The sequence below is a fragment of the Saimiri boliviensis genome, chromosome 1, assembly GCF_048565385.1.
Source record: "Saimiri boliviensis isolate mSaiBol1 chromosome 1, mSaiBol1.pri, whole genome shotgun sequence".
Lineage (NCBI taxonomy): Eukaryota > Metazoa > Chordata > Mammalia > Primates > Cebidae > Saimiri > Saimiri boliviensis.
The window spans coordinates 133,888,080-133,905,906 of record NC_133449.1 but is presented as its reverse complement, the minus strand read 5'-3'; the positions used below and the strand labels follow the sequence as shown (position 1 = coordinate 133,905,906).

At 55.0% G+C, this 17,827-nt stretch overlaps 1 protein-coding gene across 3 annotated transcripts in view; it reads left to right on the top strand.

The window, feature by feature from the left end:
- CMIP (c-Maf inducing protein) overlaps nucleotides 1–17,566 on the top strand; it is a 263,736-nt gene extending 246,170 nt beyond the window's left edge. For 2 of the 3 annotated variants that reach the window (XM_003938063.3, XM_074404676.1), the window contains exons 12-19: nucleotides 2,525–2,632; nucleotides 5,900–6,016; nucleotides 7,692–7,832; nucleotides 8,650–8,697; nucleotides 9,919–10,065; nucleotides 11,093–11,198; nucleotides 12,566–12,636; nucleotides 15,574–16,264. In XM_003938063.3, coding sequence (XP_003938112.1) covers nucleotides 2,525–2,632; nucleotides 5,900–6,016; nucleotides 7,692–7,832; nucleotides 8,650–8,697; nucleotides 9,919–10,065; nucleotides 11,093–11,198; nucleotides 12,566–12,636; nucleotides 15,574–15,627 — 792 coding nt within the window. In that variant the 3' untranslated portion in view covers nucleotides 15,628–16,264. Of the gene's footprint in view, nucleotides 1–2,524; nucleotides 2,633–5,899; nucleotides 6,017–7,691; nucleotides 7,833–8,649; nucleotides 8,698–9,918; nucleotides 10,066–11,092; nucleotides 11,199–12,565; nucleotides 12,637–15,573 lie in introns of all 3 variants that reach the window. The other variant, XM_010348655.2, reaches the window with a different exon arrangement.
- Nucleotides 17,567–17,827: the final 261 nt, after the last annotated feature.

Below are 17,827 nucleotides of genomic sequence, written 5' to 3'. Positions count from 1 at the left end.
CGCCTCGGCTTCCCAAAGTGCTGGGATTACAGGCTTGAGCCACTGCGTCCGGCCTCTATTTTTATTAGAGACGGGGTTTTTCCAAGTTGGGCAGGCTGGTCTCGAACTCCTGACCTCAGGCGATCTGCCCTCCGACAGCCTCCACTGTAAGGTGCTGGGATTACAGGTGTGAGCCGTGGCGCCTGGCCCTGTGAGTGGCTTCTATAGCATCCTCAGTGTGGCACAGCTGGTCCACGGCCGAGGCAGGACTTGAGCCTGGTGCTTCTCACCAGCCCACCGCACTGTGTGCTGTGCCCTGAAGAACTCACAGCCCGCTTCTCTGTGTGTGTGAGTTCTGACTGTGGTAGGGGCCTGGCTTCCAGCTGAGGGCAGACCTGGACTCTTGCTCCTAGCAGAGCAGGGGAAAGGACGGGCAGAGGACAGAGTGAGTCATTGTCCGTGGAGCCATCCCTAGGAGGCTTCCTGCAGAAGGTGGTACTGACATGGTTGGTCTTAGCTAAATGGAGCGAACCGGACCTTAGTCTAGAGGGTGCTAAATGGTGTTTGAGAAGGAATCTGAGGATACGTCGATACCCAGGTCTTGCCATATCCAGCCATGGCAGGTCCCTCTGATTCAGAACCCACAGTTTGTCAGGCTCTAATTCCAGAAGTTCTAGAGTAATTGTTCTCAAACTGTATTACCTGAGGAGCTTGTTCAAAGGCAGATTCCCCCCCGCACCCCTTCCCGGTGGTGGGGCCATGGGGGCAGCCAGGCATCTGCATTCTGATGCATTTTGAGCGAGCGTCCCAAGTGGTTCCGAGGGGCTGGTCTCTGGGTCACAGCGAAAAACCTAGTTCTGGAGGAGGCTGGAAGAGTCTCGTCTAAAAACACCAGAATTCTAAACACCAATTCCCCAAGTGCCCCTCGGGCATGGAGGGAAAAAGGAGAAACTGTGGGTTTGGCGCTTTTAAATAGTTGGGGACCAGTGACTGTCTCCGTTTTTCGGAAACTTAAGCCATTGCTTGCTGCCTGTGAAGGCAGATTCTCAGAATTCTCCCGGGAAGTGCGCCTTTATTCAAGCCCAGCTTTGACGTTGGGAGAATAAAAGTGGTACCAGCTGCTTCTCGGAATGGAGAGGCAGGGCCAGCTGCTGGGAGGGAAATTTTCAAACCAGGGTAACATGCATGTGGCCCCGGGGGAGCTGCAGTCTGGAAGGAGCAGCTCCCCTGGCTGGGGTTCTTGTTCTCCTGTTTGCCTCTTTCTCTTCTCAGCTGATTCTCTCTCCCTTTTCCTCCTCACTCTTTTTTCTCCCTTCCCTCCTACCTTCTCCTTCCTAAATGGAGCCAGATTTGTTTCCTTTAAAATTCTTTGCTACATTTGTTGAATAGCATCTTACACTCTTAAGTCTTAATTTCTTTGAAGTCGATAAGTGAACCCTTGATATTCTTCCAGCTCAGAGGGAGAAGTACAAGCCACTGCCTTTGTTTTCTGTGTACTCATGTGTGAATTGTGATCAGTTTCATATTTGTGGGTAACTGATTCTTGGCAGCAAATTGTCCTTTCCTAAAGGAAATGATGAGGAACTTCTCGGACGTCTTCCAAGGACAGGAGGAGGTGGGGGAAAGTCCTTTGTGTTTTGTGCGAGCTCTCTCTCTCTCCTTTACTCTCCCCGCTCTCCCTCCATCCCTCTCTCTCTCTGTGTAATCACAGCAGAGGCCAGAGGGTGGATGCAGAATTCCTCCCATACATGTACACATGTGTGCTCACATGTACAATCACACCCTTTGACACAGACACACAGCTCTGGGAAGGAATATCAGAGCTGTGCCTTTGGCACTGAAATCGCCCCCAGCCATGGACAGAGATCCTTCAGTGGAGAGGGACAAAGACTCAGGGAAGGAAGTGGGATTGAGACCTGACCAGAGAGGGTGGCAGAGTTCCAGAAAGGGAGAGAGAGAGAGAATGGGAGGGCAGACACCTAGAGGGGAGGTTGGTGCCTGCACAAGTCAACGTAAGAAAGTCAGGGATGGAAGAAGGCAGATACCCAGGACGGAGAATCAGCGCTGGGGGCAGCAGAACTCCGAAGAGACAGCAGGGAGAGGTTTCTAGAGAAAGAGGGCAGAGAGCACGGGAGAGGAGTTAGAGACACAGAGAGAGGACAGAGAACCAGACAAAGACCAGAGACCCAGGAGATGGCCCCACCCAGAAGGGAAAATGGGGCCGATTCCAGGCCGTTGCTCTGGGCATCCCTGTGCCCTGGTGCAGCCACAGGCCTGCTTCATTCAGAGCTGCCAGTCAAGCCAGGGTCTGCCCTCCCTCCTGTGCAGCTGACAGCCAGCAGCCAGTGCCTCCGGGATGTGGGGGCCACAGTGTTTCCCAAAAGACCTTTCATGGCATTTGGTGGAAGTCTGGGGGTTGCTGGAGGAGACAGAGTTAAGTGGGTCTCTTGACTTCGGGATTTAACGATCTTGTGTGCAGCTTGAGGTCCCCAATGTCACCGAGGCTGCGTGCGGCTCACCAGTTGTGTCTCCCCCTGTCTGGCAGGTCCACTCGTGCCTGCTGAGCGTGCGGGCCGGCAAAGACGGCTGGTTCCAGCTCTACAGCCCTGGAGGGGTGGCCTGCGACGATGACGGGGAGCTGTTCGCCAGCATGGTATGCAGTGGGACCCCAGTGGGGTGACTTCCAGGGGGCCCTGGGCTTGCCGTGCCTGACTAATGAAACAGCTGCCCCCCATCCCTCGGGGCCAGCCCCAGAGTTGCCAAGCTAACACAGTGCTGGTCATGACGGTGGCGGTGGTGGTGGTGGTGACCCTGACCGTCACTGACTCATTTCTTCTCTGAGGCTCCACTGGACATCCCCGCTTGCACTGTCTCTCACAGCACAGTGAGAAGAGGACACATGTCATTGTCCCATTTTATACCCAAGGCAGCAGAAGCCCAGGGCATTACTGCCTAGGTTCACCCCATTCATTGTCAGGGTTCTGTCCCTACAAGGGTTGAGTGCCCAGCGTGCACCAGGGATTCTGGAAGGCACCGAAGGTCCACCAGCTTGTTTAGTCCTTACAAGGAGGTGTGACAGTCAGGGTGATTGTCCCCGCTATCATGACAGGTCTGAGGTCACCAACCAGTAGCTGCATCCATGGTGACTTTCTTTGTGCCGGGCACTGTATCTATCACTGTCCTTTTTCATCACGGCATCCTTATTGCTGAGTTACACCGCGTGGAAACAGGCCCAGAGAGGTTGAGTGGCGTGCCTGGGGTCACACAGGCCTTCTGTTTCCGAGCCCTTCCTCGTCGCAGCCCACACGCCCTCTTTGGGTAGTAAAGGGCCCGGACTCTTCCTCCCGGGGCGGGTGCTGCACCCTAGTGGCCAGCGGCCTCACCGGCTCCACTTGCTGAGAAAACCGGCTCCATTCACCAGCGCGGGGGGCTCCCGCACTCAAACTGGGCTTCCAATCTCAGCTCCGCCCGGAGCTAGCTGGTTGACCTTGGGCTGGTAACTTGGCCTCTGCCAGCTTCAGCCCCTCGTCCGGGAGCATCGAATTGGCCTCTCGAGGATACCCTAGTGATGGCATGCCACAGCAGATGCACGGTGCCCGGCGGGCCAGCACAGTCGCTGCTCGGAAGTGACACCGGTGGCGATTCTCCTCTCTGCTGGGTGGCTGGTTTGGCCCTCTGTACTGAACTTAGCAGAGATGCTTGTGCAGTGATGACACATTGAGGCGCTGCCCCTGGAAGCTTCTTGAAAGGGGCTTATTTTTAGGTCCTTTTCCTTATGCACTCCTTCTCCCCTCCTCGCCTGCCACCCCAGGCCTCTCAGGGCCCTGTGCATCTAGGAAGGCGCCTGCCCCTGCTGGCCTGCACCACCTCTCTCACGCCCACAGTCACCTCTCAGGTTCTCCTCTGATGTCACAGCTTCGCCATAGCAACACTGAGCAGTTGCCCCCACCCCATAATATGGGGACTCTCAGGGAGCAAGAAATCTCAGGGAGCTGGCGGCTTCCCAGCCTGAGAGATCGCATTTGTATGCCAGAGCTGTTCATGATGGAGTGGAAAAAATATACACAAGGAAGGAAGCAGGCAGCCGCTGGATGGAAGTGTGCTGTTGCCATGGAGACACATGGCTTGGAAGCCAGCCCCTCGATGGGGCGGCCTTCTCCACCACCAGGAGCATTTGCCATTGTTTGAAGTTGGAGGAAAGCCAGTGGGGTGTCCAGGCCTCCCCCAAGCCCACTGCCCTTGGGCCCCCATCCCCATACACCAGAACAAAAGATCGCCTGACACGTGTAACCCAGGAGGGAGCAGAATTTGCCAATCCTTGGATTCCTGGGGCAGGCAGTCTCCCAAAACACCCTCCCCGGCTCACGGCAGGCTGGACAGAGGTGGCTGCGCTTCGTCACATCACCTGCCCCATGCGTGTGTACCCCACCCCAAACAGAGGCTGCCCAGAAATTTCCAGCAGTGCTGGTAATTCAGAGGATCGGCTATCAGCAGACTCCCCAGGGGAGCAGAGGAGGGGGCTTTTTTGGTTTGGCCGTAAAATATACATAATGTAAAAGTTAGCGTCTGTCAGCACACTGCTCAGTGACGTTAAAAGACTCTCACGTTGTTACACAACCGTCACCATTGTTCATCTCCAGAACTGTCTGATCTTCCGAAACTGAGGCTCAGCATCTATTCCACGCTGACTCCCACTTCCTCCCGCCCTCATCCCCTGGCAGCCACTTTGCCTTTCTGTCTCTGGATTTGCCTATCCAGGTTCCTCATGTAGTGAAGTCAGAGTCATCATTCTGTTAAAAAACTCCAACGTAAGCCAGGCGTGGTGGCTCAAGCCTGTAATCCCAGCACTTTGGGAGGCCGAGGCGGGTGGATCACGAGGTCAAGAGATCGAGACGATCATGGTCAACATGGTGAAACCCCGTCTCTACTAAAAATACAAAAAATTAGCTGGGCATGGCGGCACGTGCCTGTAATCCCAGCTACTCAGGAGGCTGAGGCAGGAGAATTGCCTGAACCCAGGAGGCGGAGGTTGCGGCGAGCCGAGATCGCGCCATTGCACTCCAGCCTGGGTAACAAGAGCGAAACTCCGTCTCAAAAAAAAAAAAAAAAAAAAAAACTTTTTCAACGTAGTAAGTGTTTCAAACATCACAAGTTTTAGCATAGCAGGGGATTACATATTTAGAGACTATTCCAGATTCTTAAAAAATTAGCAAGGGCCAGGCACAGTGGCTCACGCCTGTAATCCCAGCTCTTCAGGTTTCACTTGAGGTCAGGAGTTAAAGACCAGCCTGACCAACATGATGAATCCCCGTCTCTACTAAAAATAGGACAAAAATTAGCCAGGTGTGGTAGTACATGCCTGTAATGCTGGCTATTTGGGAGGCTGAGGTGGGAGGATTGCTTAAACCCAGGAGGCATAGGTTGCAGTGAGCTGAGATCACACCACTGCATACTCCAGCCTAGGCAATAGAGGGAGACTCCATCTCAAAAAATAAGTAGCAAGGGCTATCCATGTTTAAGTAAATAGACTTTAAATTGCATTCTAGTATGCTTTTGTTACATTTAGTATTATAAATTTATACAAAAGATACTCTTGCTGATCTGGGGCTTATAGTTAAATCAGGTAGTACCAAAAATTTTAAAAGGCAAAAGGCAGAATGAGAAGAGGGATCACGAACGTGACTTTAGCGACTGGCTTATTTTACTCAGCGTTGCATCCTCAGGGTCCGTCCATGTTGGACCATGTGTTGGGGAGGGGTCTCTTGCACTCCTCTGGGGCCTCATGATCCTAGAACACCTGGCTGTCTGGACAGCATGTGGGCAGGTCTGTGGATGACTCAGGGGCTCACAGTCCTGCCAGCATGCTGGAGGCTGGCCCTGGGCGTCCCTGTCTCTTCACCTGGGCCTTCTTGCCTCACAGGTGCACATCCTCATGGGCTCCTGTTACAAGACCAAAAAATTCCTGCTCTCCCTGGCGGAAAACAAGCTGGGACCCTGCATGCTCCTGGCACTGAGGGGCAACCAGACCATGGTGGAGGTAAGGAGCTGGTCGGGGTCCCTGGCAGGGCTGCTGGCTCCACGTCCCTTGTTCTTGCTGACAGAGCATCTGCTGGGAGCCAGGAGATACTGCAGGCATGGCGGGCAGTGGGCGCAGCAGGCAGTCCCAGCCCTTCAGAGCTTACGGGGAGCCCCAGGCCTTCATCACAGTGTCTTCATTTCTGTTGTGATCCACCTCATGGGTCTGTGGGGTTAGGGATCTTCTGTTCTGCTCGTCTGTTGCTGTGTAACAAACCACCCCTAAGTCAGGGCTTGAAAACAAGAACACTCATTTATTTTGCATATGGGCGTTGGGGTGCCTGGGCGTGGCTACACACTTGTCGCTTGGGGCCTCATCCATTGGATGGGGCCAGGTTGGGTCAGTGCCAGAGCTGCTTGCGTCAGCCTGGGAGGCCTCCAATAGTGAGGGCTTTGGCAGCTGGGACTCCCCAGCCACGCCCTCCACCTCATGTAGTAGGCTGCCCACCTACCAAACACACAAACCCCATCCCGCATGTCACCCCTACCTGCTGCTGTTCCTCTCTCTCTCCTTCATGCTCCAAAGTCCCTAGAAACCAGGGACTCCCAGAGCGACTGTCCCAAGGGAACCCAGGCAGAAGCCTTACCACTTTTTAACTTAGCCTCCCTTGGAAGGCAGGCGACATCACTTCTGCCACATCCCAGCGCTGGCAGTGAGTTACCACGGCCGGCCCTCAGTCAAGGGCGTGGGAGCTGGACTTCACCTCTTGGTGGGAAGAGCATCAAAGAGTTGGCAGGCGTGTAGAGGCCATGGCAGCTCCTGTGGAAATGAGAGTTCAGGGATATGCAAGCTCTGGGGAAAGGCAGCAGGAAGGTGGGAGCTGAGCAGGCTGCGGGCACAGGGTGGCCGGAACACCGGGAGCCAAGGGGCAGAGGTCTGGGATGGGGCTGGACGTGCATGAAGAGCCCTCTAGATGCCCAGAGGTGCTGGGAAGGAGTTTGGCTTTAGTCTTGGCTGTCTTGCAACAGGGAATTGGAGGCCATGAGGGAGGTTGAGCAGGGAGACAGGAGACAGGCCAGAGGCACCGTGAGAAGCTTGGGCTGGGTGAACGCTCCTTGGTGAGTGAGAAGTCCTAGGAGAACTGAGCACCATGGCATGCACCTGTAGTTCCAGCAACTCGGAAGGCTGAGGTAGGAGGATTGCTTGAGCCCAGGAGGCCGAAACCAGTCGGGGCAACACAGCAAGATCTCATCTCAAAAAAGAAAAAGAAAGTCATTGGAAAGGGAATGTCAGAGGCAGGGCTGTTGCTGTCAGGCGTATTGATTCCCAGGCTGGAGCCGCATGAACATTGCACCAGGCCCTCCCAGAAGCTGTGTGGTCACCGGGCCCAGGGCTCCAGGCCGGTCTGTGAGCCTGAGAACCCACTTTGTGACAGCCGCTGGGGAAGAAGCTGGGAAGAGACAGCGGTGTCTTTTCTGGGCTTTCCACCAGTGCTCGGGGGCCTGCTGCGTGTGCGCCGATGCTACCACTGTACAGGCGGGAAGCTGGGCAGGTGATTTGCCCAACCTCACACAGCCAGGGTTCAGAAAGGGGAGAGCTGGTTGCTGGTTTTCAAAACAAGGCCCTTGGGGTGCGCAGAGTGTGCTTCGATAGGGTGGCAGCCGGGCCGGTAACGCACCTCTGTGGTTCTGGGCAGATCCTTTGCTTGATGCTGGAATACAACATCATCGACAACAACGACACCCAGCTGCAGATCATCTCAACCCTGGAGAGCACAGACGTGGGGAAGCGCATGTACGAGCAGCTGTGCGACCGGCAGCGGGAGCTGAAGGAGCTGGTGAGTCCCGGCTGCTGCGGACCACTCCCCACCTGCCAAGCAGGCCAGGGCAGGCCAGAACGGGATGGGGCAGGGCCCAGGAACCAGTACTTGGACCTGAGTGGGCTTCAATCTCATGGAATTCTCCTCCAAACCCAAGAAATTGGTATTAACCACCTGCCACTTTTCCAGGTAATCAAAGAGAGGCCCAGAGAGGTAAAGTAACTGGCCCAGAGTCACACAGCTCACCAGGGCCGATCCGGGACTCTGTCAGTGCCCACCTTCCCTCCTCCATATCCTGTAGACCCTTTCATTTCAGTGTATGGGGGCCCAACTTCCAAATGCCAGCACCCACACCTCTTTGCTGAAGGACTTTCTGTGTCCACATACATACACTCACATACACGTGTGCACAGGACAGAAGGGGCAGGGAATTCATGCCCTCTGACCTCCTGGAGCAGCCCTCAGCCAGTGCCTCCTGGGAGGGTATATTAATACCCTAGCTTCCTCACCCCTTTGGTGCAGTGTGTTTGAGACGTGGCTTCTCCACCATTTCTGTGCCAGTACCCACCCAGTGATAGCTGGATTGATGACACCCTTCCATTATGGGCAGCCACAGTGTCCTTCCCCACCCCCTACTGGTGTTTCTTGGGATCACCTTCTGATAAACCACCTGTACTCAAACCTCATCTCCGGATCTGCCCTGAGACCAGGACCACCATGTTGCCTTGTACCACCAAGAAAATAATGATGGCTCCATGAGAGTTAACAGAGGTGGGAGTCCAGAGTGGAAGCCTAGGGGAAAGAACGGTTGTAACCAGTCTGGTTTCTGTTGCAGCAAAGGAAAGGCGGGCCCACCAGGCTAACACTGCCCTCTAAGTCCACAGTGAGTTGGTTTGGTTCTCTTCGGGGCTGGGTGGAGAAGGTGGGTTGGTCCTCTGTTGGGGATGGCAGGTGGTGTCTGCTGCTGAGCTGGGAGGTGATGGTGGGCCGGGTACAAGAACCCTCTAGTACATGACATGCCAGCTCTTCCATTTCTCTTTTCTGCTCGCAGAAAGAGAAATAAAAACAAACAAACAAAAAGTTAAAATATGATATTCTTGTTGATAATAGTGTTGATTATTAATAATACTGGTAATAATAGCAGATATACCTTGAGCATTTGTGTGTCAGATGCTATTCTGTAAGTTCATTTTATCCTCACAGCAACCCTTTGAGGCTTGTGTATCTTACAGTTCCCGTTTTATAAGGTCTTTAAGGATCTTATTTTCTTCTATTCTGCTGCCCCATTATATTTGACACATGGCTTCTACTTCCTGGACCAAAAGGGCTGCTCAGGCTCCTGCCATCTTGTCTCCATTCCAGCCAGCAGGAAGGAAGACATGCCCACATCTTCCCCTTAAGAAACTTCCTGGAAGTTCTACTTGATATGTCTACCTGCATCCCATTTTCCAGATTGATGTGTGGGGCCGCACTTAGTGGCAAGGGAGGCTGGGAAATCAGCCTGCATTCTGGGCAGCCACGTGGCTGCCAACACTCAAGGATGGAGGGGAGCGTGGAGGTCACCTCGGGAACCTCCCAGTCCAGTGCCCAGGCATGCGGTGATGTCTTCAGGCATTAGAGTCGAATGTGGCCTCGGTGTTTGGATGAGCTGCTGCCTGGGAGTGAGGCAGCTGGCCACACACCCTCATGCACGGACAGGCTACTGACACACACACAGACAAATGCACGCGCATAGACCTGCACAGACACACGCAAAGACACTCACACAGACACACACAGACATACACACACACAGGCACACAGACGCCTGTGGGAGGACCATGGCCTCAGAACATCCCGCTGGTGACTCAGGGTGTGAGTCACAGCACTGGAGGCTTTCTCCTCCGCCCGGCAGCTGTCACCCATGGGACGTTCAGCAGCCCCTCCCTCTCTGACCACCCCCTTGGCCCGTCCCACCAAGCTGTGCCCCGACCTCAGCTCCTGGGATTTGCCGCCCCCTAGGAAGAGCTCTCTGGAGGGCGAGAGAGAGAGGAGAGAGGAGAGGAGGGTCCGGGTCTCGGGAGCTCCCAGCAGCGCTCTCAGGCCTCGCCACGTCTGCTCGCAGGACGCGGACTTGGCTCGTTTGCTGAGCTCTGGCTCCTTCGGAAACCTGGAGAACCTCAGTTTGGCCTTCACCAATGTCACCAGTGCCTGCGCCGAGCACCTCATCAAACTGCCTTCGCTCAAGCAGCTGAACCTGTGGTCCACTCAGGTGCGTTCTCGCCCTGCTCCGGGCCCCCGTGCCCTCCTCCTTCACCTCTGCACGCTCCTCCCTATTCCCCTGTACCATCTTCCTTTCCCAGTCACCCTCCTCCCTGCCCCTTCACCCTCCTTCTTGTCTTCTCATCCTCCTCCCTCCCCCTTCACCCTCCTCCCTGCCCTCACCCTCCTCCCTGCCCCCTCACCCTTCTCCATGCCCCCTCACCCTTTTCCCTAACCCCTTCGCTCCCACCCCTATCCCTTCACCCTCCTCCCTGCCCCGTCACCCCGCTCCCTGCCTGCACAGCAGGCACTGTTTGCCACACAGCCCCTCCCTCAAGCTTCCACCCACTCCCTGAGGCTAGAGGAGGCTGAGGACCTCATGAAGCCCTGCAGCCCATTTCCCCGTTGGAAATACTGTGCCCAATGCGGAGTCCCAAATTTCGGAGAGGTGGAGCTGAGACATGAGCTGCACTTCGCTGGCCTGCTGGGGGCTCTGCGGGAGGCTTCTGGGTCTTTCTGTTACAGTAATGCCAGTGGCTGCTGGGACAGTCCCAGCTGAGTGTCAGCCGCGCTGCTCAGTACTCTGTGCAGGGCAGATGTGAGGCCTTCCTCCACACCGTGAAGTGCAGCTTCTGCCCTCACCCTCGTTTTGCAGAAGATAAACAGGGCAGAGTCCCCACAGCCTGCCCCCAGGCCCAGCCCTAAACTTCCGCTGTCCACCCAGCAGGAGAAAGCACTTGAGCAGCCTCTGGCAGCTAGGGAGGGCCAAGTTCAGTGCCCTCCTTCGTGGAGGCAAAACTGACTCCACAGGGCCCTTGGCCTGGCTCCACTCCCAGCAGCAGAAGCTGGATTCAAACCCTGGTCAGAGAGGCGTGGGATTGTTTGTGTGAAGTGAGTGCAGCCCAGACCCCAGGGCTTGGCGGGCCATGGCCTCAGAACCAGGCTCTGTCCCCTCCCTTTCCCCCACCTCTGTCCCAGCCTCAGAGTCACTTCCCCAGGGGTGGCCCAGAGAGGGCTGAGAGTTTCTGTGCCCACAGTTTGGAGACGCCGGCCTGCGGCTCCTGTCGGAACACCTTACCATGCTCCAGGTGCTGAACCTGTGCGAGACCCCAGTCACGGATGCCGGACTGCTGGCCCTGAGTTGTGAGTGCCTCGGGGGAAATGGGGGGGTGAGGGGCCACTTTAATGATTCCTTCCTTCCTTCAGCCAAACTGGCCGAGCACTGACTCTGCACCATGCACAGATGCAGAGATTCCTTCATTCATGAACAGTGTTCACTGTGCACCTCCTGTGGAACCGGGAACCATTCCTAGTGGCAGGAACAAAGCAGGGAAAATATTCCTGACCTCAGGGAGCTTATGTTCTAGAGGCAATAGAAAAAATGAAAAAAGCCAGCCCATGCCCTCCCAACATTCCCAGTCCAGGAAGGGACCAAGCTCAAGGGCAGGGCTATAGAGCATGGCCACTGTGGTCCCCCGACCAGTGGCGTCAGCATCTTCTGGGGGCTGGTCTGGTCGGAAACGCGTACTCCCAAGCCTACCCCAGACCTCCTGACTCAAACACTGCCCGGTGAGCAGATGCCTGCAAGACTCCTGTGCCTGTTGAAGTTTTAGAAGCTCTGTCATAATAGAAGGAGCCACAGAATTCTCAAGGAACCTAAAAAGGCCAGTTCCTGTGCTCTAACGCCAATTGACTGAACTAGCCTCAGGGATGTTGAGCTTGGGATCTGTATTTGGCCAGCTTTCCCTTTTTCTGGCCCATTGCTTTAGATGAGAAGATCCGTGACTCAGTGGGAGAGTCAGAGAAGGCTTCCTGGGGAGGTGCTGTTGGGTCTGGGTGTGAAGACAGATTCGTGGGAGTTGGCCAAGTGGGAGGCACCCTGGGTGGGGGTCAAGACTCCTACCGGGTCGTTGGCAAATTCTGGATGGCTTGGGAGGAGGTGGGACAGGTGAGTGGGTCATTGGAGGCAGAGGATAAGATCTGGAGCCAGATCTGCAAATGCACATGTGCTCCTTCCGCTGGAGTCCCATGGGGTAAGGGTCGCAGTCCTCATGAACATTGCAGGTTCCTGGTCCCTGCCACGGCCCTGCTCAGCATCTCTGGGCGCGGGTGGAGGGATCTGGTCCCCATGTGACGGGATGGGTCAGGGGAGCATCTGGGGTTCCCTTAGGGAAGGGCTCGGGCCGGTTGTAGGGTGTGGCAGGTAAGCTCTGGGGACATCAGGTCCAGGCAGTGGAGGGACACGACAGAGAGACTGGAAGGGAGGGAGGCTTAATGTGGGAAGAGAATGAAGGCTCTGTTGAGATCAGCACATACGTGCCTGAATAGACTTTCGGTGTCTAGTGTCTTGCCTGCCCTGGCTGTGGCTGCGAAACCTGCCTCCCCAGCCCCGTCTCCTAAACAGGAGGCCTGGCATCTGCGTTCAGTCCCTCCAGCTAGGTCATCCCATACCTGCAGCTGTCCCTTTGGGGCCTCGCTGTCCTAATGACTGTATCTGTCTCTCTGTATAGCCATGAAGAGTCTCTGCAGTTTAAACATGAACAGCACCAAGCTCTCAGCTGACACCTACGAAGATCTGAAGGTAATTCCCTCCTTCCTCGCCTCCTCCTCCCCTCCTTTCTGCAGTCAGCATATGGATGCTGGTGCGTCGCCTGCACGGAGCTCATTCTCCAGTGAAAGATGTTGACACCTGCAGATCAATGCGTAAAATAACAGCAGGTCAAAAGGAGTGACCAAGAGGCAGCAGCAGGGGAGTAAGTGGAAATAGGAGGGCCTGTGTGGCCTGGGGTGATCAGGGATGGTCCCTTTGATGAAGAGGCCACAGGAGCTGGGACCTCAAAGGTAAGAAGTCAGAAATCCAAAGGGCGAGAGGAAGAGCAGGTGCTAAGGTCCTGAGACAGAAGACATCGGCAAGGCCTGGCTTTGGAGCAGATGTAGCCGGGCAGTGAGAGAGGGAATGGGCCAGGATGGGAAAAGCCCTCAGGTCTCAGCAGAGCAGCGAGTCATGCTTTGAAAAGCGTGCTGTGGTTGTTGGGAAATAAATATTTTGAGAGGGAGCCAGAGTCGAAGCGGGGAGAGCTGAGCGGGGCTGGTGCCTCACACTGCACCTAGGGTTAGAGCGGGGAAAGGGGAAGGACCGGAGGGTGGAAGGCAGGGGCGTTGTAAGAAAAGCGCGTGCACGCCTTGGGAAGGTTGGAGGAGCCAGGCCTTCACCTGCCTCTTGTCACCCCATCCTCCTGGGCCTGTTCCAGCCACCCCAGAAGGAGCAGGTGAGACCGGCAGAGGGCCAGCATCCTGGGAGAGAAGGGCCTGGCTTGAAGGTGAAAAGGCACAGATGGTGCCCATGAGCCACACTGGCACCTTTGCGCCCTGGAAGCCACTTGGAGGGAATCCCCCGGCAGCCCTTGGCTGGGGCCCACTTCCTCCAGCCAGGCCTCCCGCCACCAGGGCGTGCTCACTGGCACATCCTCCAGACGCTTCTGGAGCCTCTGCTGTGTACCAGGCCCGTGTCAGGGACAGGGATGCCAAGGTGTGCCTGCCACAGTCCCTGCCCGGGGGATGCTCCCTGCTGGGAGGCACAGGCAAGCTCAGCCAGCCAGGGTGGGCACAGGGCCCAGTGGGGCCAGCAAGGAGGGACGGTCAGCAGAGCAAGGCCCAAGAGAGGACGTACAGGAGGCAGCAGATGGCGGGGACACAGTCAGCAGAGCACCCACCCCAGAGTTCAGACCTCAGAGTTTCTTGCACTCAGAGTGGCGTCCGCAGACCAGCACTCTCGGCCCCACTCGGGCCAACAGAAATCCAGGATCTGGGCCACCCCAGGCCTGTGAATCTTGAGTGCGCGTCAACCCCACCCTGGGGAATTCCTGTGCACTCTCGAGTTTGAGAAATGCTGCTGTGGCGTGTCTTGAGTTCAGAGTGCTGAAAGTCAGATGCTACTGAGCCTGCCGGAAAGCAGACCATGGGGAGTGCAGGAAAGGCCATGTGGGAAGAAAAATCACTTTCAGTCTGTTTTTTTATTTTCACACATTTGAGAGAGACATGGTGCCAACTTGATGCTGCCAGCCTGTGGCCGGCCTCCCTGAGTAGGGGACTCTGGAGCAAACAGCGACTGCCTGTCGCTTGGAGGAGGGGCCTCCGCTCAGTGCGGGGCAGGCCACACCACACTGTTCGCTGCCCAGTCTGGCCAGATCTTCCCATTTTTCAAGGGAACCTTGAATTCTAGACTCTTTGTGAAGACTCCTAATTCTGAAAGGCTGGCTTAATGTGCTTTACAGCATTGCGGGTGGCTACAGGTCCCTGCCTGTAGTCTCTGCCGGGGCAGTGGGGAGCCACTGAGGGCTGTTGAGCACAGCAGAGCAGCAGTGAGGAACTGGAACTGCACATTTGCATGTTCATGCATGTATGCGTATGTGCATCCAAAAAATGTGCCGCCAGTGTACAGGAAAGTTGGGAGGGAGGAGGTGAAGGCATGTTGTCAGTTAGGAGGCAGCTACCTCTCTGTACAGTAGATGCTCATTAAGAAAAAAAGCCAGGCTGGGCACAGTGGCTCACACCTGTAATCCTAGCACTTTGGGAGGCCAAGGCAGGTGGATCATGAGGTCAAGAGATCAAGACCATCCTGGCCAACATGGTAAAACCCTGTCTCTACTAAAAATACAAAAATTAGCTGGGTGTGGTGGCGCATGCCTGTAATTCCAGCTCCTTGGGAGGCTGAGGCAGGAGAATCACTTGAACCCAGGCGGTAGTGATTGCAGTGAGCTGAGATTACGCCACTGCATGCACTCCAGCCTGGCAACAGAGTGAGACTCCATCTCAAAGAAAGAAAGGAAAAAAAATCCATCTGTTTATGAAAGAAGAGTGGAAGAGGGTCTGGGTAGCAGGAAACAACGGAGAGACGAATCGTACAGTCTAGCAATGCATCCAGTGTAGGGGGAGCCCAAGTGGGAAGACTCTAAGTCAGCCCCCTACTACCTGAGACTTACTGCAGTTCACACCGTCCAGCCTGCCCATTTTCTGATAATGATGAGAATGTCACTGACAGGAAAAGTGAGAACCGTTTCCTTTCTTAGGGCACGTAATGGTGCCCTGGGCTTTCTGCATTTGGTATTTAATCCCTAGCACCGTCCTTTGAGGCAGGGACTAGAATCAGATTGGCCCACGAGGGAAGAAACAGGCTCTGAGAGGCTGGGTTATCTGTCCCTGGTCATGCAGGAACAAATGGCAGAGCTTGGGTTCAAACCCCGCTGCTTCTGCCTGAAAAGAAAGATAGAGACCGAAGCCCATCTGAGGCAAGGGCATGGGAGCCCCTCTGCCTGGTGTCTCTGGGGCCCAGGCACATTCCACCTGCTCTGTTCTCTGCCTAAGGCCACCCAACCCTAAGATCCCAGGGTGCCCATAGCACCAAGGTAGGGAGAGGGTGGCAGGGACCCCCCACCAGTGGTGCAGGTGGAGCCAGGCACTGCCAGCTCATGCAAGGGAATGACCTACTCGTGACAAGGACCCTTCTTGCTACCCCCAGGCCAAGCTTCCCAATTTGAAGGAGGTGGACGTCCGCTACACAGAAGCCTGGTGAAGCTCCCAGCTCGAGGCAGGAAGACGTTTGCAACCGCGACAAAACAACTCTTGACTAACAGCCGCAGAGCAGCCGGTCCCGGGATCCCACCCCGGTGTCCTGGCTGTGAGATAGATGGGGAGTTTTTCTGGGGGCAGAGGGGGGGAGGGGGTGGGGAAGGGGTCCACAAGCACGCCCAGCCCCCGCCAATTCTTTTAGCTTCGTAATTGGAACCTTTGACCTGATCTAAAGTGGACTTTGTAGCAACAGGAGGAGCATCGGCGGGTCGGGGAGGGGGTTGGGGTGGGCTGGGGGGTGGGGGACCCTTCGTGGATTTTCTTTGCCTTTGTGTTTAATGCTGTGTGGGAAAAGTCAACTCCGATGCCACCGTGCGGGCCGGACGAAGGATGCTTTCTTCCTAGAGGCTCCAAGCTGAGCTGCGAACTCGCCCCTCCCCCCCGCCCTTGGGACAAGAAAACCCAGTCATGTCACTGCACCCGTCCTGTGTCCTCACCATTGCTATGCAAAGTGATTCTTGTTGTACATAAGATTTAAATAATGCACCTATTTAAGACATGTTGACAAATTGCGGGTCTGGGACCCGCCTCTTATTTATGAAGTCTTTGACCCTCCCTCCCCACCTTCCCCCCCCCCCCCCCCGCCCCGTGTGTAGTACTGTATAAATCAGTCAGCTGTCGGGTTAGTGGTAGTATTATTGTTATTTTTTTAAAGGAAACAGACAAAGGAAAAAAAAAACCTCCTTGGAAAAATTAATTGCTTTTTCGTACTGGATTCTCTATGCTAATGCTCTCTCATCTGTCTGTCTGCCCAACTCGCCCACCCACCACTGTGCGTTTCTGATTTCCAAATGTCTCCAACTCCCTCTCGAGGTGGGGCTCAGGCTGGGGGAGGAGGAAGGAATGAGGTCCCCTGTGGAAGCCTCACTCCTCTAACGCTCAAGCTCTTTCTCTCAGCCCCTTTAGACTTGAATAGGGGGCTGCTAACTTGCCCTCTGCAGTCCACCCTGTGAAAGAGCTGTTCCCCACCCCCGGGGACCTCCTGTCCCTGTCAGCCTTTGCTGTCCCCTGCCCCCAGCGGAGACTCTGGCTCCCCCTGCCATCGTGTGCTTCACGCAGCCCCATGCATGCCCGCCTCTCTGCATGGTCTCTTGGGAGAAGAGAGATACGTTGCCTCCACCAGCCCGACTGCCCTCCCCTCCCCTCCCCACCCCACACGTGACCACTGCAAAGAAGACGCTCCTTCTGTCCCCACCTGCTCCGAAGACAAACCAACCTCCGTTTCTTTTATAAACAGTCGGCTTTTTCTTAACAAGCCCTCACTGTACAGAGCAGCCCGTCGATGGTTTATTTGGGGTCCCCTTCTCCCCCAGCCCTTTTTTCTGTTGGTTTAGCACAAATACTTCCCTCCTCCAGCACCTCCAAACCTACCCCACAGTCAGTGTACTTGTTTTATATATATTTAATCTTATTCAATGGAAACCATGCTTTTGTCGTTTTATACTTTGCTAGGTAGACTTTATTACCCCCCTACTATGCCCTCATTTTTTTAAAAAAGGAAAAAAAAAGAAATTGGGTTCCAGTCTTAATTCATTTTCCGTGCCAGGTTTTATTTCGTGTGTGTGTGTGAGTGTGTTCTGTTTCGTGTTTTGTTTTTTGTTGTTTTTAGTTGTTTGGTTTTATTTTTCCCCTCCCCTCCTCCAGTCCCATACTTCACAGCACTCTGGTGCGGGAAGAAACAGAAGCAAAACAAACAAACAAAAAAAAAAAACAAAACAAAAAAAAAACAAAAAAAAATTTTAAAAAGAAAAAAAGAAACAAGACATGCCACCTTTCCCCTCGCACTGTTGCTTTTCCTGATGGTTAATACTACTGTCACGTAGCTGTGTACAAAGAGATGTGAAATACTTTCAGGCAAAAATAAACTGTAAGTGACTCATCAATGTCTGGGCTCTGTGTGTGATTTCTCGGCGCCTGGGGGAAAAGGTCCAAGAAGCGGGTGAAGCCCAGGTGGTAAGTCCGAGGCTCAGATGGTGCCACTACACCCTCGCCTTCATCTGCGTGCACTTCCTGACCCAGGTCCAGTGCCCTGGCTGCTGTTGGCCTTTGGGGCCAGAGCTGTCTGCTGCAGGGGGCTGTGATATTCATTGCCAGACGGTGAACAGCATCCCTGGCTTCCACCCAGAAGAAGCACCTCTTCCCCA